General features: G+C 38.1%; 1 protein-coding gene across 1 annotated transcript in view; it reads left to right on the plus strand.

The window, feature by feature from the left end:
• Positions 1-11: 11 nt before the first annotated feature.
• Positions 12-26,987, plus strand: part of LOC129760073 (insulin-like growth factor-binding protein complex acid labile subunit) — a gene marked incomplete at its 3' end in the record, with an annotated part of 35,982 nt that continues 9,006 nt past the window's right edge. Inside the window, exons 1-3 of the mRNA XM_055757648.1 lie at positions 12-516; positions 5,528-5,688; positions 18,894-19,216. Of these exons, the coding sequence (XP_055613623.1) occupies positions 395-516; positions 5,528-5,688; positions 18,894-19,216 (606 nt within the window). The remainder of the gene's footprint in view (positions 517-5,527; positions 5,689-18,893; positions 19,217-26,987) is intronic.

Raw genomic sequence — 26,987 nt, forward strand, 5'->3', positions numbered from 1 at the left:
TCAAGAAATAAGGTTCTCGATTGGATTCAAGTGTGATTGTTTAGAATAGGTATAGTGCGGGGCGGCCATTCTCCCGAGCCGGCGGTGAGTTTCGTCAGCATGTTCTTGAAGGTCAACTCGATTTGCCGCTCGACCGACTGCAACGACTTTGTTCCATGTGCGAATTCCTGTTTCGGGCGACAGTCCGACGACGACGCCACTAGAGTGCTAGTTAACTACTAAATAATCGGTGCAATATCGGTGATACAGTGGAGGGAAAAGACAAATCGCATTATCAATTGTAATCGAAACAAGTTAAGTGTCACCTCAAGTGAATAGTTAAGTAGCAACGAAAATTTTGGTAAAAAATAACCTAGTGGCAAGAAAAAAAGTGGCGCATAGCCGGAAACGAGCGATGCTGCTGCTGAGGCGAATCGAGGACCGGTTTTTGTTGGCGCCACTGGTATTCGGTTTCCTTCTGAGCGTGGTCGGTGCGGAATACATTCCACCGGGGCCGAAATACACATGTCCGGAAAAGTGAGTACATCTAAATGTATAGAGTTTTTTCCCTCTGCATTTGTATAAGTTTGCTATTTTTGATATAAAAAGTATACACAGGTAGTTAGATGAGAACACAATACAAGTGAAGTGAATACCCGGCACAAAAAAAACTTTAGGAGTTAAATGCCTTAATAAAATTATTTGTGGGGATCGAAGTAGTCAGCGACATGTAACATTTTTTAGGTACCTGATTTTCTTCAATTTATTTGAAAAAGTGAAAATTTGTAGAAATAAAGTTTAATCTTCGTTATTATGCCGATACGGAAGGCCTAAAATTGAGCAATCAATGTGCTTTGAGTGGTCGTACACGAAAAAGGACACGGTCACAAGCCACTAGCATTCGGCCCGTCATCCATGCGGTCTGTAAATGCAAGCGAGCGAAACAAGCGGCGGAAAGTTGTGCCCTCCCAGAACAGATTCTAGGTTCTAGGTTTAGTGCTTCAGCATCGGTCAAATCTGCACACCATTTAAAAATGGTTCTCCGTGAGACCTTTCAAATATATTCTAAGAGAAGCATTAAGAAGCTCTCAAGCTTAGTATTCAGTATATTATTTTCCTTTACATCTGGAATGTAAAGGTCTTGTAGTGTTGTTGGTTCTGCTGTCCCAGATGAAGTTAGAACTGATCCTCGCCGTTTCTCCACCTGGCTCGTATTGATCGGAGTGCTTTGCTGCATCGGAGTTGACCAGCTTGATGTATCTTCTCCTGTGTCGTCGTCACCGTCAGCAACTGTTGGCAGCTTCTTCAAATGGCTCGAGTTTCGGTGGTATCTGTTTCCCTCAGACGTTTCTACAGTAACAGTGTTACCGTGCTTGCTAATAACCGTTGCGGGAGTAGGTGGGTACGTTGAAGCTAGCTTGATCGCAGGATGCAGATTCTTCATTAGACCTGGTCTCCTTCTCGTAGATCTGCCTCTCTTACATTCCGTGCAGCATCAGCATACACCTTGGATCGATATTTATACGCCTGATCGTTGTCCCTGATCTCCTCGTCCACTGCGTTATTGACTTGGGTGATCTGTGGAATCCAGTCCCGAAATTTTCGACCGCACATTAGCTCCACTGGGGATTTTCCTGTCGCTGGATCTGGAGTGAGGGAATACACATAGTTCTGCACTTCCAAATCCTTCTTCCAGTTGGACCGGTTCAACTCAGCAATTTTCAAGATTTTTAAGATGCTTCGATTTTGGAGTTCGGCTTCGCCATTTGATTGTGGCCAGTAAGGTGTGGTGTGGCGAAGCTGGATTCCAAGCTCTTCACAAAAGTCCTTTGCTGCTAAAATTTGCTGCATTGTCGCTCATCAATCTGCATGGCAGCCCCATTCGCATGAACAGAGGATGGAGTTTACCAATAATTTCCTTCGAAGCAGTTTGACGCAGAACCTCCACGACTCTGAATCGGCTGAACAGATCCACGACGACTAATAGAGATTCTCCGGACGGCAGTGAACCCAGAATATCCATACACAAAGTTTCCCATGGATTTTCAGGCAATTCCCGCATTGCCATCGGTTCCGGTGGTGAAGTTCCTCCCACAATCTGGCAATCTAAACAATTTCGTACAGCTTTTACAACGTCCTTGTTCATAGACGGCCACCACACTTTAGATCTTAAACGCTGCTTTGATCGCTCCTTTAGTGCAGCCAGCAAAGGGTCCGCCAATGAGTGACGGATTACATCTTCCACAGACAGTGCCACGGGTCACCTGTTCTGTAACGGTAAGAATTGCTTCCTCACCAAATCGATCGTAGGTTGTGCAGTTCTTGAACTGCGGAAGCCGTGAGAGTGGATCCGCGATATTAATTTTCCCCGCTATGTGGACGACTTTGAAGCGAAACGATTGAAGGCGCATCGCCCACCTTTCAATTCTCGGGCAAGTTACGTGGTTTGGTCCAAAAATGACTTTCAGAGGCTCGTGATCAGCCAGAAGCAAGAACTCTAAGCCACGTAGATACATGTGCAATCGCTCTGTAGCCCAAGGGTAGTAAGGGCTTCTTTTTCATTTTGTGCACATTTTCTTTCGGTGTCGGACAGACCCTCGCTGATATAGCAAATCACTCGTTTTGCACCGCACCACGCCACCAAGACCCGTAGGACTTGCATCTACGATGAGAATGGTCTTATCTTTCGGAGAGTAGAACCCGAGATGTCTAGGATTCTCCAAAACCTCCTTTATTCGATGGAAAGCTGCTTGATACTGATGGTTCCATGAAAATATGGTGTCCTTTCGAAGCAGTTCTCGGAGTGGAGTTGTAAATGTAGAAAGATGTGGAATGAATCTCCCTAGAAACTGCGCACTTCTTCTGCTGTTTGTGGCTCGCGAAACTTTCTGATGGCGTCCACCTTATCTAACGTCGGTCGGATTCCGCTGGCAAAGAGCACATGCCCCATAAAAGTCACTTCAGATCGTCCAATCTTGCACTTCTTCTGGTTGATTGTGGTTCCGTTCCGGTCTAAGCGATCCATCACCTCCACCAAGGCAGTATCGTGTTGTTCTCTCGTAGAGAATATCGTCGATGAATGCCTTGACTCCGTTTACTCTCTTCAGCACACGTTCCATTATGCTTTGGAATACTTTGGAGGCACAATTCATTCCAAATGCAAGTCTCATATACCGATAGTAGCCATTGTGCGTCGCAAACGTTGTGATATGTCTCGAATCTTCCGCCAAGACCACTTTATGAAAAGCTTTCTTAAAATCAATTTTCGAGAAAAATTGCAGTTATAAAGGTGTGGCAAAATATCTTCGAATGTTGGCAGCGCAAAGTGTTGGGGAATAATAGCTTCATTTGCAGCCCTAATGTCGACACACTGTCGAACTGCTGAAGGATCGCCTACCTTAGAACCCACGACCAGCCGAGATACCCACCTTGAGTCTTTCGGTGCAATATCAATGATATCTTGCTCGACCAGGAGATCAATTTCCTTCTGTACTTTGTCCTGAAGCGGAATCGGGATATGACACTTGGTGTGCTGAACCGGCTTCACGTTTTGGTCAATCTGCAGTTGAACTTCCATACCGATGTTCCTGCCGATCTTGTTTCCTTTCGCCGTGACGTTCCATACGTCTGTGTTGATGGAAGAAATCTATAGCGGTCTTGCGGCTCAGAAGACTTGAAACCTTGTCCTCAACAACATAAACTTCAGCTACGACTTCGTTGCAATGTGGGTTTCGAATTCGCCCAAAACATGTAAACGATTATTTCCGTAGGCTTTCAACGTCTTCCGGCTTTCATTGTTTTGAGAGATCCCTTTCACTTTTTGTTTCTTGAGGTAGTTCCAAGTTTCAATGTCGATTACGTTCACTGCCGCACCCGAATCAACAACCCAATTCATTTTTACACCACCAACACAGCACACTACATTTTCTCCCAATTTCATCGGATCCGGCAGCAAACACAAACTTTTCATCTTCTTGTTTATCGTCAACTTCAGTGACAGTCATCTGAATCATAACACTCATCTTCTTCACCACCAACAGCCTCGTCTTTCTGAACACTTTGCACTCTTCGACAACAGTTTTTGTAATGTCCTATCAGATCACACTTTTTGCACTTGGCACTCTTTGGTGATAAACGCCCTAGAAGCGACAAGTAATCTGATGTCCTTTCAATTATTGCCGCCGACCGTGGCCTAGAGGATAGCGTTTCAGTCTTCTAAGCCAGAGGTCATGAGATCGAGTCTCGGTCACGGCATACATAGTACACTTTCTGTGGGCTAGTGGTGTTAACATTAGTAAGATGCTAGCCATTATATCCTTGAAAGATGTACGCTTTAGTCTTAAGTAGAATTTAAATCTCTTCAAATAAACATGAAGTTTCACTGAGATCATATATGTGTGTGTTCGTTTTTTATTATAATTATTGACGACATTTTGCACATCAGAAAGACCCCTACCCTAAAGATATTGTAATACATCATCTGGTAATATCATCTGGTTGAAAATAATCGAATCAAAAACATGAAGGGCATTAAGATGGAAGAAATAGAAGGAAATTTAAATAATCGCTTTTGTATATTTATTTAAAACTCGATAAAATATTCGACCGAATATTCGTTTGGCAAAATATTTGAAAAGGTCCATATTCGGTACAATTCTAGTTCTGAACCTTACTATTTATAAAGAGCAAAGCATAAATAACATTGTTTAAGAAAATAAATGTTGTCGGAACATAATTTAGGCTGAAAAACTCTGAAATAAAAACAAACAAACATATAAATTAGCAAGTTTACCAAAAATCAAGGAAAAAAAATAACGTGTTCCGCAATAATCGAAGAATTAAATGTTTAAAATTATAATTAAATGAGAAAATTATAAGAGAATGAGTTGCGCATTTGCACTAAAATTTATAACCTCGGTCAATCACGGAGTAGCAACCATTGGTGATGTGCAATTCTTTCTACTGAGCCACGACTGCGAGCATGGTATTTGGAATGCATCTTTTTTAAAACAAAAACAGACAACAATCATGTCATCAATTCACAATTAAAAATAGAAGAACCATTTTAATGAAGATCATTTTGTGAAAAATTGTAGAACAGTTTTCCGGGACGATTCAGATGAATGTGAGTAGTCAATCAAGCTAAGCTAAACTAAAAAGTATAAAACAGGTAGCTAGATGGTTAAGTTGTTTAAACAGTACGAAATCGACATTGAGGAGCCTTACCGCATGTGCTAATGAATTGTATTTCAAATAATTGGATGGAATTATGCGTGGATTTATTTTTTTAACAGTGAAAAAAATCAATTTTGATTTTGGAAAACAGTAACACAACAGTTAATCCGTATAGAGTTCTATTGGTATTAATAAGCTAAATTGTTTTCTAGATGCCATTTTCAAAGAATTACTCGACTTAATGCTGGTTTTTATAAGTCAAAGAAATAGTAGTAATGAAGAAATCTTCAAGTTGCGAAGTTTTCTAGATGTAACAAGTCTTTAACAGATAACTCAATAACGATTTTCCCCTCATTTATCTACCACTTTGCAGAGTTAAACTGTTCTACCCGTGCGTGTGCACCCGAGGAACCGACGATGGTCTCTTCATCAGCTGTGAAAACTCCAACCTGGCCAGCTTGTCGGTGGCTTTCATCAATCTGGCCAATCTGAACGTACCGATAGAGGAGCTGCATCTGAGACGATGCAAAATAAGTGAGTATTACCTTGTAGGCAGTAAGCAGTACAAATGGCGTTTAGTCTTTTTTTCTAAAGGTGTTTCTGTGCACCCGATGTTTTTTATTCGCATCTTGCTTATGACCTTACGGAAAAGCTGACTTGAGATATGTACATCGTTCTTAACAAAAAGGTGATATGAGGATAGTCCAAAAAATCAACAATGAACCCATTTGTTACGCCCCCGCTCTTTTTCCGAATGTGTTGGCCGACGAATGACAAAATGGTTTGAAGCGGAATGGAGTTGCACTTTTCATAACTGCACACCGACTATTGTTGTACGCACATCGTGTACGTACATCGCATAGCATGTTTTGCAATTTGTTTTTTTGCTTCTCATCTTGCGGTCATCATCAGTGCAACTTCTGTGATGCACAGTAAAACGGTGGCTTAATTTACGATGTTAATTACCAAAGATGAATTGGTCTTCACTACTGCCTGAGGAAACATTTCAAAACGTCAAAGCTCTTGGTGGAAACGTGCGGCTGTGGAGCTCAGGTTTTGAAAATTCACAATTTCTGAAAGCAGATTTTATAAATAGCTTAGAATTTAAATGTAGAAATCAATATTTCAGCTTTCAAACCATCTGAATGATTTTTTCTTCCATCACCATTGAGTGAAACTTTAACCTTCGTTTACGGTTAGGGTCTATAAGACCCGAACTGTACCTTTTAGATGCGATATCTCAGGGACGGTTGAAGCTTTCTGGTCTGAAAGTTTTGAAGTTTCTGACTATTATGGGAGAGTGGGGAATCATGGGCCACTTTTTTTCTTTGTTTCATAACTTCTTTGCTATAAAACATAAAATGAAAATAAAAAATGGTACGGTTTTCTACATTTTTAAGGTATCATTAGGCATTTTTTTTATTTTGAATATGTTATTTTTTCCAAATTCTGAGTGTTTTAAAAAAGGCAATTTTTTTGAAATTTTAAAAAATGGTGGGGAATCGTGGGCCACCATTTCCAAATTGACCAAATAACATGTAAACTTTATCAGTTGACCCATAACTGTAATTTCAAAATTCATTTCGTTGTTTTTAAGCGATTTCAGATGATTAAATATAAAAGGGAGTTGTGTATGATCGAATAAATTCAAAAACCTGGCTCTGGAAAATTGCTTATATTGGATGGACAAATTTTTTTTAAAAATTCTTCATTTAGCTTAAGAAAACTTTACAGATAAGGAAAACGTATTTTAAGTTCTGAATGTGTATAAAAACATAAAAATATAGGAGGTTTAAGATGTGTGGCCCACGATTCCCCACAAGCTATGATTTGCAATTTGTTTGCGTTTGTGCGACTTATTGATGTTTCAACAAAAATTCCTTTTCCATGTGAAAGATCATGACAAAACTAAGATTATAAGCGTATGAGCATATTTTTGCTATGAACTTCAGGTTCCCCAGCGATGCAATTGCCGGGAGCTTTTTTATTTATGTTAGTAATTTTTTTTAACTTTTTAAAACTTGATGAACAAAAGAAGCATATGGTACGTATTTAAGTCAACAACATACAGAAAAATATGCTTACGCAAAGCAACAACAATGACAGTTGGATTGAGATTTTTATATCAACACACATCTGAGATATTAAAAGTGGCCCACGTTTCCCCATGGCCCACGTTACCCCACTCTCCCCTACTAAAATAACCTGTAGAGCATGGGTGGCCAACATTTTAACAGGCGGGCCAAGTTTTCGAAAGGAGATGAGTTATCGGGCCAATTTACATTTTTCTGTTTTATTTTTGTTTTTCTGGGATTTCAACACTCTCGTGTTCTTCACTTCAACACTCTTCGTGCTTGAAACATTTACCCAGAAGGGTTATGATAATCTCAAATAATTTGTAAAATATGAATAATATTTATGGACAAACGAACTTTTCAAAACCGATACCAAGTTGCGAAAAGTTGAAGTTGTGATTCGGCATGATTTCAAATCGATAGTTTGAAAATGATCTTACTGACTTCCAGAGACCCTTTTAACTCTTCACTCCTCAAAATAAGTATTGAAGTCCGCTCAAGTTTCAAGACTCTTAAGGCTGGCTGGAACAAATATAAAATTATTCTTTTATGAGCCCTCCCTTTCTCCCCTTCGATTTTTCTGAGAATCCAGAAGGGGGGAATAAATAAAGTAGAAGGTAAATTTTTTAAAAATTCGATAATTTCTTAAAAAAAAAAAATTGAAGAGCGAAAGTCAAACTGTATAAGATAGGAATTGTATCACATTTAGTATTCGATATTTTAAAATTTCTGACCTAACACAACTCGATTTTTCAATTTAATGCAAGTATGTTGTTTCGCAAGATTTTGTCCAATTTGTTCCAATTTGTTCAAAATTTGGAATATTTTTTATTTCTCCCCTTCCCCGTCGTGATGTTTCTACTCTATGTACTTGGTTAAGATTTTCGTAATTTTTGAGATTTGGATTATTCGGAAAGAGTTTCGCAGGCCATAAAACGACAGCTGCCGTCCAAATGTCATTTTAGGCCGCAATCAATTCTTAAAAGGCATCACAAATAAAACTTTATCTTGATCATTTGGCTTTCTTTGAGTTCATCGACCCACCTCAAGTGCCATTAAGGCCAAATAATAACACGAAAATCGTGTGGGTATCACCCAAATTCCCATAAACGGAAATGCAAATTTCTCGAGTTCTAGAAAGGTGACAAAACGAAAGTTGCACATGAGAAAACTTAAATGAAGTCATTTCGCTTCCTGTCTCTCTTACAAATCCAAGATATTAGTAATTTTTAGATCGATTATTCATTGCTATTACTTTATAGAGAAAACTTTAAAATATATAGTTGATGCGTAGAGGTTTGATTTAGGTTATTGAACTTTTCGCTTCGCAGAATGAATCAGTGGGAATGTCTTTGAATCAGATGACTTAAAACAAAACAAAGTTATTTTTGAGTCAGCCTTGATGAAAATCACAGAATGTCTCCAATATTTGTGCAACATCAAATTTCACTTACTTTGTTCGAACCGAACACAAAAAAAACTACAATTGCATAACCCCTTGATCCCGAGATAAATCAACCGGTACGGGAGAGCTGTCATAACTGTAACCGCAGACCAACAACGACAACCGGATGTTCCCAAAACAAATCAACCGACCTAAGACTGAGCCGATTATGAAACTCATAGTTCCGTAGAGATTTGAGCGACAAACCCTCCGGCCGGGGTTAGCGGTTATCTTTCTAGCAAAAGTAGTAGTGGAAACAACAACAAAAAACTCCCAAAAAGCCCCGCTGTCAACTTAAGAAAAAGTACCTACCCGAAGAGAAAATAAACTGGTTTTGGTTTTCGGTTTCGGTCTGGACAAGTTCAGCTGATCTTAAATCTTAATGATGTCTGGGCTGGCTGGTGCACCAGTTGACAACTTGACAATTTTCACTTTTTTTTGGCAACGAATCACTGGTCCTTTCTTTTCACCTTCAATCATGTGTTGTTCTTCACTATTTAACTAATGTTTGGGTATAAATGTTATATCCAAATCTTTCGAGACCATGTTGAACCTCGGAAGTTTTAGATATAACAACGAAAAACATACGAACCGACTATTAAGTAATCGTCGCAGCCCGTGGCTTAGAGGATAGCCTTCCAGTCTTCTAAGCCAGCGGGTATGAGATCGAGTCCCGGTCACGGCACACATAGTACACTTTCTGTGGTTTGGTGGTTTTAGCATTTGCAAGATGCTAGCCATCATATCCTTGAAAGATGTACGCTTAGAATTAAGAAAAAGGGAATCTCTTCGAGGAAACATCAAGTTTCATTGAGATCCTGTATGTGTTTGTGTTCGTTTTTAAAAAGTAAAGTAAGTATCTAACTTAACTACTCAACTATGCTTGAGTTGAGTAGCTACTTTCCTATCATCAGGGCAACGAAACTTCTACCTATTCTGTTTGGGTATGAAAAAAACTGTTGAAAATAAACATGAAGCACTAAAAATTTGGATTGCTTTTTTAAATGTTTTTGTACCTACACTTTTCCTTCAATCATATTTTCAAGTAAGGGGAAGTCGGGTAATACGGACACCCTAAGGTAGAATTGCAATAGGAAATCAGATATTTCTTTTTTACAGGTTTTATGGCTTGTTGAGATGCTCAGAGCTTTTCGACCGGCAATTGCTTTTACCATGTTTTTTTTTCGAGACATATGTTGGATAAAACCGGTGATAAATTTAAAGTACCTGGAGAAACTCCTGTCCGTTTTACCAGACCTTGAGGTGTTTTTCTGAGGCGGGTATTAACAATTTTTTTCGAAACGTTCGTAACTCAAGCTCTTCGACCGAAATTTGCCGATTTTCCTCAAGATCATAGGTGGCCAAAAATTTTCAGCTGGCGGGCAAAATTTTAGAAACGTATTTTATCTGCGGACCAAAAATTCTTGTCAACACTTTTTTTTTCCTTTTATAATATTAAAGAATGTTTCCAACATATTAAATTAAGTCAAATAAGAATAAAAAAAGCATATGAAAGTTTAAAAAAAAAAAAAAAATTGAACAATAAACAATGTTTTATATAAATTAGCAAAATAATATGGGAATAAAATGGTTTATTTTTAATTTGAAGAGTCACACATAACTCTTATAGCACTCAAAATAACGGTTTAAAACTTGTTCAATTGTGTCATTCAAATAAAAAGGATGTTATTTTGCTGGATCAATAATTGAATTTGAATTTATCGCCGCTGGATGCTTCAAATATCTTGATAACTTTTCTCCCAGACCAGCGCAGTATGGAATGGTTACAAAGTTGGTCATATTTTTACTAGAATCAGCAATTCGAAATCAATGTCGCTTTTCAACCGTTAGACAAGGTAAAGAACATGATTTTTACAAAAACAAAAGACAAAATTCCAAAGAACAAAAACATAAATGTTGTTTATGAAATTAAATGTGGACAATGTAGGAAATCATACATCGGTGAAACTAGCCAGTTTTTAGAAAAACGTATAAAACAATATAAAACAACTGTATCTACAAAACAAATAAGCACAGCTTTAGCGCAACATAGTCTTGAGAATGGACATTTATTTGATTTTGAAAACACCAAAATTTTGGAAAGAGTCGCTGGATACAACGCCAGGATAACAACCGAAACGTTTTATATTAAGTTAAGAGGCGACGATAATGTAGTCAATAGACAAAGGGATTCATTGAATTTTAAAACTGCTTACGACCCTGTCATTGCTAAATTAACACAGACATTGACAAACAAATGTTAACGAAAAACAAAACAAACTGTCCAAAATCAAAGTAGTTTAGACGATGGCCAGTAATTTGTAAGTTCCAATTAAAAATAAAAATAAAGATTGAATGTTTAAAGAAAAATATAATTTTAGTGTCCACTGAAGAGGAGCGAAAGTCAGAGTAGCTCGAAACGTCAGGACAACTGGTAAAAATTGGTTTTTTATATTAAAACTCACCGAAAAAAGTCGATAAAATCCAAGAGTGGATCAATAATTGCTATACTCATTTGAAAAAGCGATATCCATGGTAGTGGCTTGTGATATAGCTCAGTTGGCAAGTCAGTTGCTTCCTAAGGTAATGTCAGTGAGTCCGGGCGGGAGAGTGAACATCGAACACAGTTGTACTAAATAAATTTTGCAATAACTGTACGCCAACTGCAACGTTGATATAAAGTCACGAATGACGCAAAGATGGAAAATCGTCTAAAATCGAAACAACAACAAGCGGGTTGCTAGCGATTTTTCGTTTTGAAATTCCAAGTTTTCCCCGGTTTTTCTTGATCAAAAATGATGATTTGCCTGGTTTTTATTACATTAGCATTTAAACTGAAAACATGACTTATCAAAAATTTTAACAGTTTTTAGTAAACGAGATCCGCAAACCTATTTTGAATTTTGAATAATTCAAACTTCTTTCGAATTATACCAAAAAAGTAAAAATTTTGGCTTCTGAAATTTTTTCCAGAGCTGTACTGCCGTTCTAAGCAAGAATGTCCCATGTGACTTTTGGGTCATTTTCACTTTTTTGCTGGAAACGGTCTCTTTTAGTGTTAACTTTCGAATAAAAAACACAAACAAGTATACTTTGTTCTGAACTTATACGAAATTTACGCAAGAATGTCACACTAGAGAAAATTCTATGAAAAATGCAAATTTTATCAAAAAATTGTCTTAAGATGAGTTCAAACTGTTGAATTTAATGTTATTCACTGAAAAGAACACTAAAATAGAGGCAGAGGAGGAGCGAGAAGCCTTGAGTGTTTTATTTAGAGCAATTTTCACTAAACACTTTTCGGTAGGCACTACTTACAGGATCCATACTCAACTATACATTTTTATAAACAAAGAGGAACGTATTTCTCAAATTACGGTTTAGCATGAGTTTTTGGGAAAAAAATAAACTACACAAGCTTTTAAAATGATAGAAAAATTGTAGTCGTGTGACAGTTTTTCGTAGAACTAGCATCGGCATGCATTCTGATTCTACGCAAAAGTGTCACACGGAGCATTTTTGGCTCTAATTTGCTGTTTTTTGTAGGAAATGTTATTTACTTATGTCAGAAAACATTGAAAATGATTAACTTGAACTGTTCACTACGAAAAAACTGACGGTGAATTTTTAGTTTGAGAGAAAAATTGAAAATATAGCTGAAATTTCAATCGCGTTTTTCTCGTTTGAATGTTTTTTCACATGTGACAATCTTGCTTTGAACGGCAGTACACTATTATCAAATCAAATATTAAATAACAGAAACTTTTATCAAATAGTTCTTCTAAATGTGACAAAATGTTTAACATAAAGATAAGATTAAAATCATATTCGTATGTATTTAGAGAATGACTTGAAGAAATTCGCAGTTCAACTATGAGTGTGTTTTTATGTTCAAAAATAATTTGAGATTGGTCAACTAGAAAATAATATGCTAATTTCCAATTATTTACTTAAATAGAGGATAATTAGAAAAAAAATGCATCAGATTCTTGGGTTAAACTAGTAGGAAAAGTTTCAATTAGAATTTCAAATCACAGAATGGAGATGGAATGTCAAAAAAATACATTGAGTATTGGAGATTTGACTACAGCAGTTTTTTAATGTTTGATTTTTCAAAATTAATTGCGTATTGAGTAAAGGGTGTAGAGTGTTTAAACCTTGCAAATTTCAATAATGATCGCAAAGCTAACAATAATTTTGCATTATTCATACTAATTTTTATGCTTATAAAGTGAGCATTCCAGTTTGTTCGGTTTTATTATTATTTTAGCACCCGTTTTTCTAGCTGTCATTTTTTGGCTTAATTTATTTATTATTATTATTATTATTAAATCAACAGATCATATATTGATCCAAATGATATATAAAAATTAAGAGACTAACTACAAATACAAATCTACACTGAACTTAGAACACTAAGAATTCTTCTTCGGAATACAACATTCGAAACGTCAAAATTAAAATGCTCTGAGAAGCAGTTAAAAGTCTTGATGACGCCAATTATTGCAGAGTTGGCCCCGTAATTGTTTAGTCTAACAGGAACGAAGAGCTGAAGATCCCGATTCCTCAAACCACGAGGTCGGACGCTAAGTGGATGAACTTCCAAAAGTGCGGGGCAGTCGATTCTTGATGAAAGCAGATCAGAGACGAAAGACGCACGAGTGGCGGTCCTGCGGGCTTGCAGCGTGTCGATGTCGATCAGGCGGCAGCGGCTTTCGTAGCTGGGAAGTCGGATAGGGTCTTGCCAGTTTAAGTGTCGAAGGGCATACCTCAGAGAACGTCGTTGGATGGCTTCGATGCGATCAGAACCGTTTAGATAATATGGGCACCAAACCGCAGAAGCATATTCGAGGATCGATCGAATCAGACTGCAGTAAAGACTCTTCAGGCAGTAGATGTCCTCAAGTCCTTCGTCATGCGGAAAAGAAGACCCAGGCTTCTGGAGGCTTTGTCAACGATATAGTTGGTGTGATTCTTAAAATCCAGCCGCGCGTCGACGATCACACCAAGATCTTTCACGTGTTGAGCTCGAGAGATTGCATCGTTTCCAAGGAAATAAACGGCTGAGAACGGGCGTCGTTTGCGGGAAAATGATATTACTACACATTTACTACGGTTTAAAGGTAGGCGATTGGCATTACACCAGGAGGCAAAGAGGTTAAACTGGTTCTGCAGGAAGTTCACATCTTCGGAGCCATTGATAGAGTAGTACAGTTTCAAGTCGTCGGCATACGCCAATTTTGGTCCATCGAGGAGTTGAAGCACGTCATTGAAGTAGATTATGAATTCTAGCGGCCCTACATGACTTCCCTGAGGCACGCCTGATGAAGCTGAGAACTGCCTGGAAAAACAGTTACCCGTACGAACTGTCAATTTACGTCCAGTAAGATAACTGCGGAACCAGCCAATAAGAGATCCACAAAATCCTAAACGGGCGAGCTTTCCGATGGCAATATCATGGTTCAGCTTGTCGAATGCGGCAGACAGATCGGTATAGATGGCATCAGTTTGGGATTTCTTTGTAAAACTTTCATGCACAAACGAGGTAAAGGTTAGTAAGTTAGTTGTAGTTGATCGTTGAGGCATAAATCCATGCTGGTCGTTGGAGAGGTTGTGCTTGCAGAACATGAAAATGGGATCTAAAACCACCCATTCGAAAAGTTTGGCTATAGCACACAGAGCTGAAATTCCTCGGTAATTATTAACATCTTTCCTATCTCCCTTTTTTGAACCGGGAACATGTAAGCTTCTTTCCACAGTGAGGGGAATGTGGCTTGGTCAAGCGAAGCTTGGAAGATAAGCCTGATAGGAGTCAGCAAAGAAGGCATAAAACGCTTCAGGAAGCTAGCTGGTATCCCATCCGGGCCCGTGGGGAAGGAGTTTTTGAGCTTAGTGGCTGCTTTAGAGATGGTTGTGTCCTCGACTGTAATAACGTTTAAAGGAAAGCCCAGTGGTGAAACACTCCTGATGGCACAATTCAGTTGGTCGTCGGTTATTGAAGATGTATCAAAGATGCTCGAGAATTTATTGGCAAAGAAATCGCAGATTCCGGAGTCAGAGTTCGCCATGATGCCATCCAGGAACATGCAGGACGGTGTTCCAGGTTTATTCCGCTGATTCTTGACGTGATTCCAGAAGGATTTTGGGCTAGTCTTGAGGTTTTGCTGAATTCGACTAAGATGGTTTTGACAGCTACGTTGACAGGCTTTTTTTTATAGGCGGAGTTGAGTTAGCGATATTCTTCCTTGGTATGCGGAGATTTGTGCTTGTTGTAATTTCGAAGGCACGCCTTTTGTCGCTTTCAGTTATCGTAAAACTGCTGTAGCCCATGGAGTCCGAGGATTAGCATTGGCGGTGTGTTTCGGCACATGACGGTCGATTACGTAGTTGAGGATGTGCAGGATAGTTTTAGCTGCAGCATTAGGGTTCGGATTCCCAGCCTATAGTGGCCAGTACGCGAGAAATGATATCGAAATCGGCGTTCATATAGTCCAAGTAGAAGGGTGTGAGTTTATCAGCGAGGTTCCACAATCTAGAGATATTAAATGTAACCAGTAAAGCCGGGTGATGTGGGCCTACTTTAACTAGCGGTGCAGGTGCTGATTCGATAGTTGGTAAACGGAACCCGTCATTGGCGAAGCAAAGATCAAGCATCCGGCTGGTCTCGTTTACAACATTGTTGATCTGACGTAAGGTTGCTGTACTCAAAGAGTCTAGAATAATTTTCGAAAGTAGACCGTTCAGGATCAGGATACAGGAAGCTAGCTTGGCTGGAACAACACTTTAAACTTGGCATGGTAAAATCGCCTAAGACGATTATGTCATCTTCTGGAGCGCAGAAAGAGCTTATTTCAGAGATGAAGCGTGAGAATGATTCAGCTAAGGTAACGTCTCTCGAACGATCAGGCAAATATAGTACGCCAACGTAAAGCTTCCGGTCGCCGAGTTCGATACGGGACCACACCATCTCAAGATTATGCCAAGATTCATCATCGATTGGCATAGCTCTGAATTTGGACCTTAGAGACACTTTAACATTTTCATGTCGTTCGTGTCTTTTAAAAGATGATGGTTTTCAATAAGTGTTTAGGGGGCATCCATAAATTACGTAAAGCTCCTAGGGGGGGGAGGGAGTAAGTTCGAGCGTTACGAATTGTGACATAGGGGAGGGGGGGAGGTATGCTCATCGTTACGTAACGTTTTTTTCCTTAAAAATTTCAGTTTAATCGCAGCTATTATGATGTCATGCAATTTTTGCAGAATGATAAGCCCACTAGAATCAGCTTAAAATTTGAAAGCTTCAACATGATTGAACTGGTTTGTAGGTATCAGAATGGGGGTAGGCTTAATAGCGGCACGTTATCCAAACATCAAGGAAAATTGCCCTCAAGAACTCTATTCAACCTTAAGACGGACATTTTACTATTTTTTCTCAATTAATTAAAAAAAATGCAATTTTGATTATTCCAACGAATAGGGTATTTTACATAATTGTTTAGTTCATTTTGCTCCTTGAACAAAATATATTAAATAAGGTAGATCATCAGTTAACAAGCATAGAACAACTAGTAATAAGACAATCATTTTATTTTATCAGAAAGTAATCATCAATGAGTACTAAGAAGCGATTTAGATAGATATTAATTCCGTTTCGAAGAACGTTAATAAATTTTATATTAAAATCTTTTCTTACCATCGAAAACCATTATTCAAAAACATGAAAAGATGTTGGGGGGGGGGGGGGGGGTAATTATCAGCGTTACGTAATTTTCATAGGGGGGTACGTCCAAGCGTGACGATTTGTGACATACGGGGGGGAGGGGGTCAAAAAAGTGCATATTTTGCGTTACGTAATTTATGGATGCCGCCTTAGATACTCAGAAACAAGTCGCATCCCTTTAGAAATTTCAGTACAGCTAGTTGTCGATTATATTGAAGTATTTCCGTTAAACTTTTCTGTATTCCGTGTAGCTGTTATGAAAATCGTAACATTGCTTTAAACAGGGAAAAAAATTCATATTAAAACATAACAAATATTATTTAGATATTATTATATATATTATTTCACTGGGGCCCCTTACATGTTATATTCTACGTTTTAATTCTAATTTTCTTATTTCAATTATTTTTTGGCTAAATTTCTAGAGCTTAAAGCAGTATGATTAAAGTAATGTTATACTTTTTCTGTCCTCGAGGGCCCCCTTGAGCCGGGGGGGAGGGGCTTGCCCCTCTTAATGCGGGCTGTTTCATACATCAATATTCTTTGAACTAGATATCTTCATAAATATAATATGCCTGTAACTTTTTTCAGGTAATATTATACTTGTTGACATGGTCAAAAAACATGTAAGTACGATCGAGTTTTTCAAAAATTCTAATTAAGGTGCACACAGTGGGGACGGTTTTTCGTATAGTTCAAATATAAAAAATCATTAAAAATCAGCAGTGGATCAATTTTCATAAAATAACATTCAATGAAATGCAGAACATGTTATTCAATAATGCTAAGAAGAGCTTGATACGCAAAGCGAAAAAAGTTATCACGTAAATTGTTTTGGACTGCTGGTGTCTTCACTTACCCCGCTTTATGGGCTAAGTAGGACGGTAGATTTTCCCTTTAATTTCTCAGGAATTTTTCACAAAATTTGTGTTTTCTTGGTTGAATACGTTACTTCATTGCTCGAACCGTCCAAAATTTTGAAAAAGTTCATGGTACTATTAGTAATGCATCTTTCAATGGTTATTGTGTGTTATTTATGATGCAACACACGAGATCCGATTTTATCGAAAATATATACTTATTCCAGAAAAACAAGTATTTTTCATGATTTGAATGCTAAATAAAGCTAAATTGTATTGAATGAAGGAGAGAAAATTGAAATGTGTGTAAACATCAAGTATGTATAAAGCCGTCCCCACTTACCCCAGGTAGGGTTTGAAGACAAAATTTTAGATTTTTGTAAATAAACTCTTTTTTCTTCATTTTTAACCGTCGTTTCATTTCCTAATTTGTGGTTTTGAATGCAAGAATTGTTTGAATATAGAGTTTTTCGTCAAGATTAAGCTAATTTACGAGAAGTTTGCAAATGAAAAAGATGCACATCAACCCGACCTCGTAGTTTAAAATAGAAAATTAACAAAAAGTCACCATAAACATCCGCTATTGTCAGAACCGTATCTCTTTTACAGTTATTGGATGGATTACAAGTAAATTTAACATTCTGCATTCAAAGTTTGAAAAATAGTTCACAGTATTGTTTTGATAACCATCGTCCCCATGTTGCAGTGACATTTAAAGTCCTAACAGTTTTGAAACTGTTGAGCGCATTTTGTTATCCATCACTTTTTTGCTCATCTCTGTCCATGGCCCGCAATTCTAATGCATATTTAAATTGTATTTAATCGACGATCGATTGCATTGCTCGGTCTCGATGCATTTGCATCCACCCACATTTGTATGTAGCATTGATTGGCAAACATCAACAAATGTTGTTATTGTTCGATCGCAATTTTATTTTTACATCACTGCCCAATAATACACTTATCATCGACTTTTTTCTTCGTCTATTTTCGTCATTTACCACGCACAACTCACATTTGATTGCTGCTTCCTTTCCATCCAAAAACTCTCTGTTGTAATCCACGATCCATCGATTGATTGAATGGTGTAGCAAATCGAGCGTCTTGAAGCCGCAATCTTCAAGTCAGTACCATTGATGCGAAGAGGTAAAATCGGCTGAAAAACAATTTTGTTTCGAACAACCGGAATGAGGAAACGCAACGACATAGATTTCACGTCAATAGGATATCTATATGTATGTTGAGTGTTCACAGTTTTAAAATTGTGGCAGAAAGGAAAAAACCCACTGAATGAAAGCTGCTGACTGCATACATGAGCGATCGCATGCCGTTTGATCGGTTTGGCGGCTTAGCCACAAATAACTTAAATCCAGCCCAGTTGTTGTCGGCATTCGAGCAAGCGATCCATTCGGTTGTGCTTTCAAGTTCAAGGCTTCTATTTTCGCCATTTGTGTCTGCGCACATGGTTCGATTGCTTCAGTGATAGTTCTCCTATTCGCACTACTAAGCACAAATTTGTTGACTAAGAAAATTCCGCTCGGAAAACCCGTAGACAGCCGACATTTGTGGAATCAACCACATGATGAGTACCTCCTACCCATACCTAATCTTGGTCAATTTCTTTCTCTTCCGTTTCTTAGGAAACTTGTTCGGAACTTTGCTGCACAAGCTGAGCGTAAAGCGGTTGTACGTTGCGGAAACACCGCTGGCCAGTATCAGCGACCACGTGTTCTATGGCATTAACGATACGCTGCAGGAGTTGCACCTGGAGGGCAGTGAGCTGACGTCCTTTCCGTCGGGGGCTTTCAAGATCCTGGGAATGCTGAAGGTGCTGAACATCGATGGGCATCGGATAGAGAGCCTGCCGAAGGGCATCTTTACCGGGATGACTTTTGACGCGACGCTGGAGAAGTTCCACTTTGTCAATGGGTTGCTGAACGATATGGGACCGGAAGTTTTTATGGTAAGAAAATTAGTAACTATTAAAATCTAAACCTGAAGAACGAGTTCAATTTTTTTTATATCAAAAATGAGGAAAATACCTGATAAATTTGGTTGGTTATTATAAGTAACTGAGCAATTAAATAACGGATTATTTATAACTGAGTAAATGCGCCTGAATTTAGACCATCGAGTCCAATGTATAGGCGATGCATTTCTTTACAATAATTTTCCCTTGATTTGCTTGTTTCGACAAGACTTTTTTTTATTGCTGGCTGAATATTTAATAAAATGCTCATTAAAAAAGCGTTTTTATTAATCCTTGTGCAAGCTGCTAATAATAAGCTTAAAAAGCGTAACCTGGGACCAAACACTGCACTGCAGTTAAGGGGCTAAGGATTCGATTATCAGATTTTTTTTTTATTTTGAATTGCGTATATTGCGAAAATAAAAACTCTTGAAGGCCACAGATCTTGAAATGTTTTCGCATGGTAAAGTTTTCAAAATGTGCTAAAAGCGTCAAAATTTCTACCACTTTCTCCCAATACTATATAGTGAACTTGCTCTTATGATTGAGAAGATTCTCGCACTGGATGAAAAGCTATATATATGAAATGACGTAAGTTCTTCGCCGTTGACTTCTTAGTACCTTTTCCATTATTTTTGGACTACCGCTATTTCATGTAAATCTTTGTTTATGCCTATACAGTTATATCTATATATATAAAAATGAATTTCTGTCTGTCTGTCTGTCTGTCTGTCTGTCTGTCTGTCTGTCTGTCTGTCTGTTCCCTATAGACTCGGAAACTACTGAACCGATTTGCGTGAAACTTGGCAGGTGGGGGTATTGGAGGCCGGGGAAGGTTCCTATTATGGTTTGAGACCCCTCCCTCTCTCATGAAAGGGGGGAGGGGCCTCCCAAACAAAAGACAATTTTTCGCATAATTCGAGAACCAATCAAGTAAATGGTATGAAATTTGGCATGGGGTGGTATTTGGGAACGAGGAATATTTCTAAGAATATAAGGTACCCCTCCCTCCTTTCAGTGTGGTGATATGAAGGGGGGAGGGGGGGCTACCTTACAATTTTTCATATAACTCGAAATCAAATCAAGATATTGGAACCAAATTTGGCATATGAAGGCATTTGGATACGAAAAGTATTTCTATGATTATTTGAGGTCTCTCTCTCTTTCCAGTAGAAAGAGGGAGGGGCTTCTTTTAATTTTTTTTACATAAATCAAAAACTGATAAAGCAAATGGAACCAAATTTGGCATGGGAGGGTATTTGAATACGAACAATATTTCTATGATTGCTTGAGACCCCTCCCTCTTTCCAGTAAGGAGATCATAAGGGGGGGGAGGGGCTCTTTTATAATTTTTTACATAACTCAAAACCTAATTAAGCCAATGGAACCAAATTAGGCATGGGCGGGTATTTGGGAATGTTACATGTTCTAATGATTATTTGAGACCCCTTCCTTCTTCCAGCGGGGAGAAAGGAAAGGGGGAGGGGAGTTTCATACAATTTTAACTGCATAACTCGACAACTACAACAGCAACTGTAACCAAATTTGGCATGGAACGATATTTTGGTACGAGAAATGCTTCTATGAAAATCCGGTATCCCTGACTCCTTCAAAGAGGAGAATGAAAACGGGGAGGAAAGGTCTCCTTTACAATTTTCAGTATAACTGGAGAACTGATCGAACAATTGGAAACATATTTGGCATGTGAGGTTATTTGGATACGAGAAATGTTTCTATTATAAATGAAAGCCCCACCTTTTTTCAGCGGAAAGATATAAAAGAGGAAAGGGGGGATTCCATACAATTTTTTAGCATAACTCTAGAATTAATCGAGCAAATGAAACCAAATTTGGTTTCATTAAGTATTTGAGTACGAAAAATACTATTATGAATATAAAGTTCTCCTCCCTCCAGTCAATGGGGAGAACGGAAGGGGGATGGTACTTAATTTCAAGTTTATGCATAACTCAAGAATTTACTAGGCAAATTAATCCAAATTTGGCATGGGATGGTATTTTAATACGAGAAATTTTTCTATGTGAAACAAGGGAAGGGAAGAGGAAAGCTTGCATTTAACTTTTTTTTTTACAAAATCCAAGAAATGAACAAAACTTAACATGGAAAATCATTTTGGTATGATTCTATGATTATCTGACACACCATCCTCCTTTAAGTGAGTAGGCACATAGGATGAGGGAGGTTAGCCCAACACAATTTTGTTAGCATAAGTTCTTAATTTATGCTCACAAAGCCAATAAATGGAAACAAATATGGCATGGAAAGGTACTTGGTTATGAGATATGTTTCTACGATTGTTATAGACCCTTACGCTTTAAAGTGGAGAGAGAAGGGGAGGTGTTTGGAAAAATGGGTATGATTATTAAAGACCACGACCTTCATTCAGCAGAGGATGATGAGAAGGACAGGGGGGAGGGGCTCTCTTATCAGTTTTTAGCATAAATCCAGAACATATCAAGCAAAAACAACCATATTTTAGCGTAAGATTAATTTGAGACCCTCCTTTTTCAGGGCAATGCTAAAAGAAACAGATAAAAATTATCAGAACTAATAGAAAATTAGTTTAAGTCATCTTTGTATTGCAATTCGAAACTCCAGCTGCAGCTCTCATTTCATAGCGGTTGCTTTTGAATTGTGTTATAATTTGATACAAAATAACACCAATAAAACAATAAAATTTTGAATAATTTCATTTGTTTTTGAAAGGTGTAGCAAAGCACACCGGGTTAGCTAGTTTACACATAAAAATTAACATGTTGACAAATTCCATCTGAAGTTTTTTTTTTTAAATTCATTGCTTTTTGAAAATTTAAAAAAAGTATGTACCAGTAAGTGTTCCAAGGGAAGTCCACATCTATGTTTTTTTGTGCTACCAAAGTCGTAAATGTTTTCACTAAGGAAATTTTTTCATATTGTTTTTTTTATTAGTCTTAAAATAAATGGCTGTTTGCTTTACGCCTTGCTAGCCAAGCGTTCATACTGAATTCAATTTACATACCTATCAATACTCGACTCTAAGAAAAAACTATCTTTTAACTTTAGTACAGGAATCTGTTGAATTTTAAGAATCGATGTAATATCTGCTACTTGTCCTCGTTCCGTTAGTTTGGCCATTAAACTCCTTCTCTCGTGCTCGAACATTCGGCATTCGAATAGCAGGTGTTGCGGATCTGCTGAAGCTGCTCCGCATCCGCAGCGGGCATCTTGGATAATCCTATTCCTGTACAAGTGTGCAGGCAGGCGTGAATGGTTGCTAATCAGTTTGTTGACAATAGTTAGTTCTCTCCGATGAAAACTTTCTCCCGACCACCAAGGTCTTATTCTTCTGTGGCTTTCTTAGCCAGTTGATCTGCCTTTTCATTCATTTTTATTCCTTGATGGGATGGAACCCACATGAGGGTTACTTCATATCCTGATCGTTCTAGCTGTGACAGGTTTTCTCGGATCAAAAACCATACTTCTGGAAAATAAGCTCTGCTTCTTCTGTTTGCGAGAAATAGTAGAGCACTCATACTATCAGATAGTAAGAGATACTTCCCTGGCGGTAGGTTACTAATATATGATATACCCTCTCTAATGGCTAAAATCTCGACGTTGAATACAGTGCAATAGCCAGGCAGTTTTATTTTTAACGAAAGCTGCTCGTAGTAGAAGGCAACAGCATATCCGGTACCATGTTCAGTTTGAGATCCATCGGTGGCCAAAACATTGTGGTCCGAGTACTTATCTTCCAGATACTTTTCCACAATCGCACATACATTTTCTTGGGGTGGCATAGGATTTTGAATTAACTCCTTTGCGACGCAGTCTATTCGAATTTCATATTTACGCACTGAATCAGCAAACATGTATATCCCAAGATAATCTGATAATTTAGCTGTTGGACATATGTAGATCATGAACACGCAGTATGGCTTTATGTTTCATGGTTTGAGGGTTACGGTTTTCAAGAACGTCTACGGCATACAACTCATACCAGGATCTGATTGGTAATTTACGAGCTACAAACCGTACGGCGGTAATTCTTCTTCGCAGCTTGAGAGGCATTATTCCAGCTATAACCTCTAAGGATCCTGTGTGACACGTTCTTGTGGCGCCTAGGCAGATTCGTAAGCATTTCCATTGAACTCGACCTAAAGGAAGTAGAATACCCTCTTTTGCCTCGCAATAGAATAGTGAACCATATTCTAAACAAGCTCTAACACACGACCGATAAACTGTTAGCATGGCTGCTGGATCAGCGCCCCAACTTTGTCCAGCGATGCTTCTGAGGAAATTGACGTATGGAGTAGTTTTCCGCACAAGATATCTGATGTGAGCTGCCCATGATTATCTTGGAGTTAACAAAACTCCAAGAAGCTTGATAACGTTTTCGTACTTGATAACAGTTCGTTGAATTTCTAGGTACAGTACACTCCGAGGTTTTCTTCTGCAGCATATCAAAGCATTGCATTTAGAGGGGGACAGTGTTAGCCCTAAGTCGTGTAGGCCATCACGCATGACATATAATCCAGATTGCAATTTTTCAACCGCACGTATTGGGTTTTTATCCTGGTAGTATAGTATCACGTCATCCGCAAAGCAAACTAAGGGTACGACTTTCGAAATTGACACTTCATCCAGCAGTCCAACCATGTAAATGTTGAAACATATTGGAGATAGAAGCGATCCTTGAAGCAGACCTTGCCATGTGGTTTGACATCAGGGATGGAAGAAAATCTCTTCTAGCGACTTTTGAGCAGGAATCGACATAGGTTTCTTTGTGGATCCACCGATGCTACCAGAAACCTTTCACTCATTAGTGAATGAACTGTTCGTATTAACCATCTGTTAATGCCTAATTTATTCATTTCATCCACCAAACTGGAAATGTTGACTTTGTTGTAGGCGCTCTGAATATCTAAGCAGGCTATGAAGGTATATTCGTTGAGGGAAATTGCTGTTCTCGCTTGTTCCACCACCGCATGGATGGCATCCATTGTACTGCAACCTTTTCGAAAACCACATATTTCTTTATGGAACAGTCCAGTCGACCCTATGTACCATTCCAACTTCTCTTTGATGATAATTTCGAAAAGTTTTCTGAAACAACATGTCAGTGCAATTGGTCGGTACGATTTTGCATCATTCGGATCCTTTTCTGGTTTAAGTATCGGAATGATTTTAAAGAATTTCCCTGCCTGGGGAATTACGCCCTCGATTATAATACGATTATAAATTGTTGCTAGACAACCTTTAGCTATGGGTGGCAACTGTTTGATGATCTCATAAGAGATTTGGTCGACTCCTGGGGAAGAATTTTGACATCCTAGAAGAGAGACCTGAATGTCAGCTGATGTGATAACATCTCGAGCTGCATATTGCAAATCTCGAAGCGGAGGTTCGGGGGTTGATGGAGGGGCCAAATTCTCGAGGACTTTATTTAGAAGGTCTTCGTTACGTAATTGCGATGATTTTCTGTAGTTGCTTTTAAATATCTTTGCCATATTCCACATTTTACTAAGCGCAGTTTGACTGTCCCAGGATTCGCAGAGATTTCGCCACGATTCCTGCTTGTTTCTTTTGAGCATTGTTTTAAACTTGTTCTCTGTTGCTAAATACGCGTTCAGTTCATTTTGTTAAGGTTGTGTTTTGTTGTGTACGAGCATCCCCCTCGAACGCCTAGATCAAATATGATAGGTGCGTGATCGCTTGTGTATAATGCATCCAACGTATCCCAAGACGCGTTTAGACTAATAGGTACCCGCAGATACTAGAGTTATATCAAATATAATAATAGTAGGAATATTCCTCACTCCCCAGAAACTTGAAGGACACATGAAACGCGCCTCCATGTGAGGAAAGTTCTTACGAACATGAATAAATGCGATCGAGAAGACCTAAGTTGCCTTAGACTAAATTTCGAAAGCTTCTGGCGAAAACTGTTAAGCTCATTATCACCAAAACTTTGTGTCCCGATCAGACAATTATACTAAATACAACACAAATATATCTACTGTATTTTTTTCATAATATCTTTCATGATAAGCAAGTTGACTTCGTTAATAAATTTTATACTCAAAATATGAATTCGATTTATCGGTTCAACATGTTTTGGAATTTTCAAAAAATCAGATGTGCCTAAATAAAATGTATTAAAAATAGCGAATTCTACACGAAGAATTTTTTCCTTTACCAATTTATTTATATTAAAGAAATGCTGATTTCCATTTACCAAACGTACCCCAGATAATAATAATAAAAACAATAATGATGATGTGGTCATCAATAAATTTCAAATCATATTGTAGAGTAAATTTAAAGATAAATTTACTTAGTAAATTGTTGCCTTTCTATGATTTCTTTTATGAAATATTTAGTATTGTTCAAAAATTGAAATTTCCATCAATTATTTTTCCAATTCAAATGACATTAGAATCTCAAATAGTAGATTTATTAGCATACTCCGTCAGTCAGGACCTTTTTTCCATTCGGCAGAAAACAACACAAATTGAGAACCATAGCAACATACTTTGCTACACGAAGAAAAGTTGAAGTCATCCTGGCTGAAATTCCTATGTTGAAAATAAAACATAAATAAAATTTTCTGCGTGGTCATAGAAATGCAAGTTCAAACACGAACTTTTGTAGTTAAGACGCGAACCCACGGTTGATGGAAAGAATGTTCAGAGTTTCCTCAGTACCTCAATGCATGAAATTTCCTTCTAGTAAGAACTTTCTCCAGGAGGTGGTGCTGATATACATGTCCTTGCTGAAGTATATGAAGCATGCTAAGAGTTACCAATGTTGATTATAATATGTTTGGTTATATCCACTGCACTGTTCTGTCGAAGTTCCTCAAATCTGGTAAACTTTCCGTTGTTGATCACAACCAGGTTGGCTTCGTTAATTGCTGCTTCCAACATTCGGCCTTGTGTGTTTGTATCTTGAGAACCCCACAGCATATGTTTCGCTTCTTCTTCTTTTCTTTTTCTGGGATTTTCATCCTGTGCGGATGATTCATCCCTCATATTTTCCGCGTTGAATTCGCCTGCTACTACGCACGGTTGAGGTGTCTCAGATAGAAAGGTTTCCAGTTCATGCGGTGATACTCGATCTTGGGGACGAATATAAATCGAACAGATGGTGAGTGTACTGCGACCGAATCGTATCTGGCATGCCACAGCTTGAACCGAGGAAGGATGAGCAAGTTGAACGCTAGTTGATTGAAGTTCTTTGTTGCAGATGACAGCTACGCCCATGGAATTACTGCGACAATCGAACCGATACACGTCCATGTTGTTTATCGCAAAACGCATATGATGATCGAGGTGGGTCTCGGAAAGAAGGGCAATAGTTACTTCATTTGATTAAATCAGATTATTATTTGGTTCATTCAGATACCTGCAAATAATTCCTAATTTTTTTAAATTAATTTTGAATTATAATAAAAAAATATGAAATGAAGGATTAATTCTGATGTAGATGAGCTGAAAGCAGTGTGGCTCAGCACAATTAATGGGGTGGGATATTTAATTTTTTTTTTTTGAGTGAATTTTTATTCTTAAAAGTTTTCAAATTAAGCATACATGTGAAAACTTAATAACGGAGGGTGGAGGAGGTTGAATCTCGTGCAGTTCAACATACAATTCCCCTATCCGAAATTTCAGTAGCCGAACCGTTTCCAGAGATGAGAAAACATCAACTATTGGCCAACAAAAGAGCCAGAATTAGAATAAATAAATGTAAAATAACTCATCCACAAGCT

Source organism: Uranotaenia lowii, unplaced genomic scaffold (assembly GCF_029784155.1).
Source record: "Uranotaenia lowii strain MFRU-FL unplaced genomic scaffold, ASM2978415v1 HiC_scaffold_403, whole genome shotgun sequence".
Lineage (NCBI taxonomy): Eukaryota > Metazoa > Arthropoda > Insecta > Diptera > Culicidae > Uranotaenia > Uranotaenia lowii.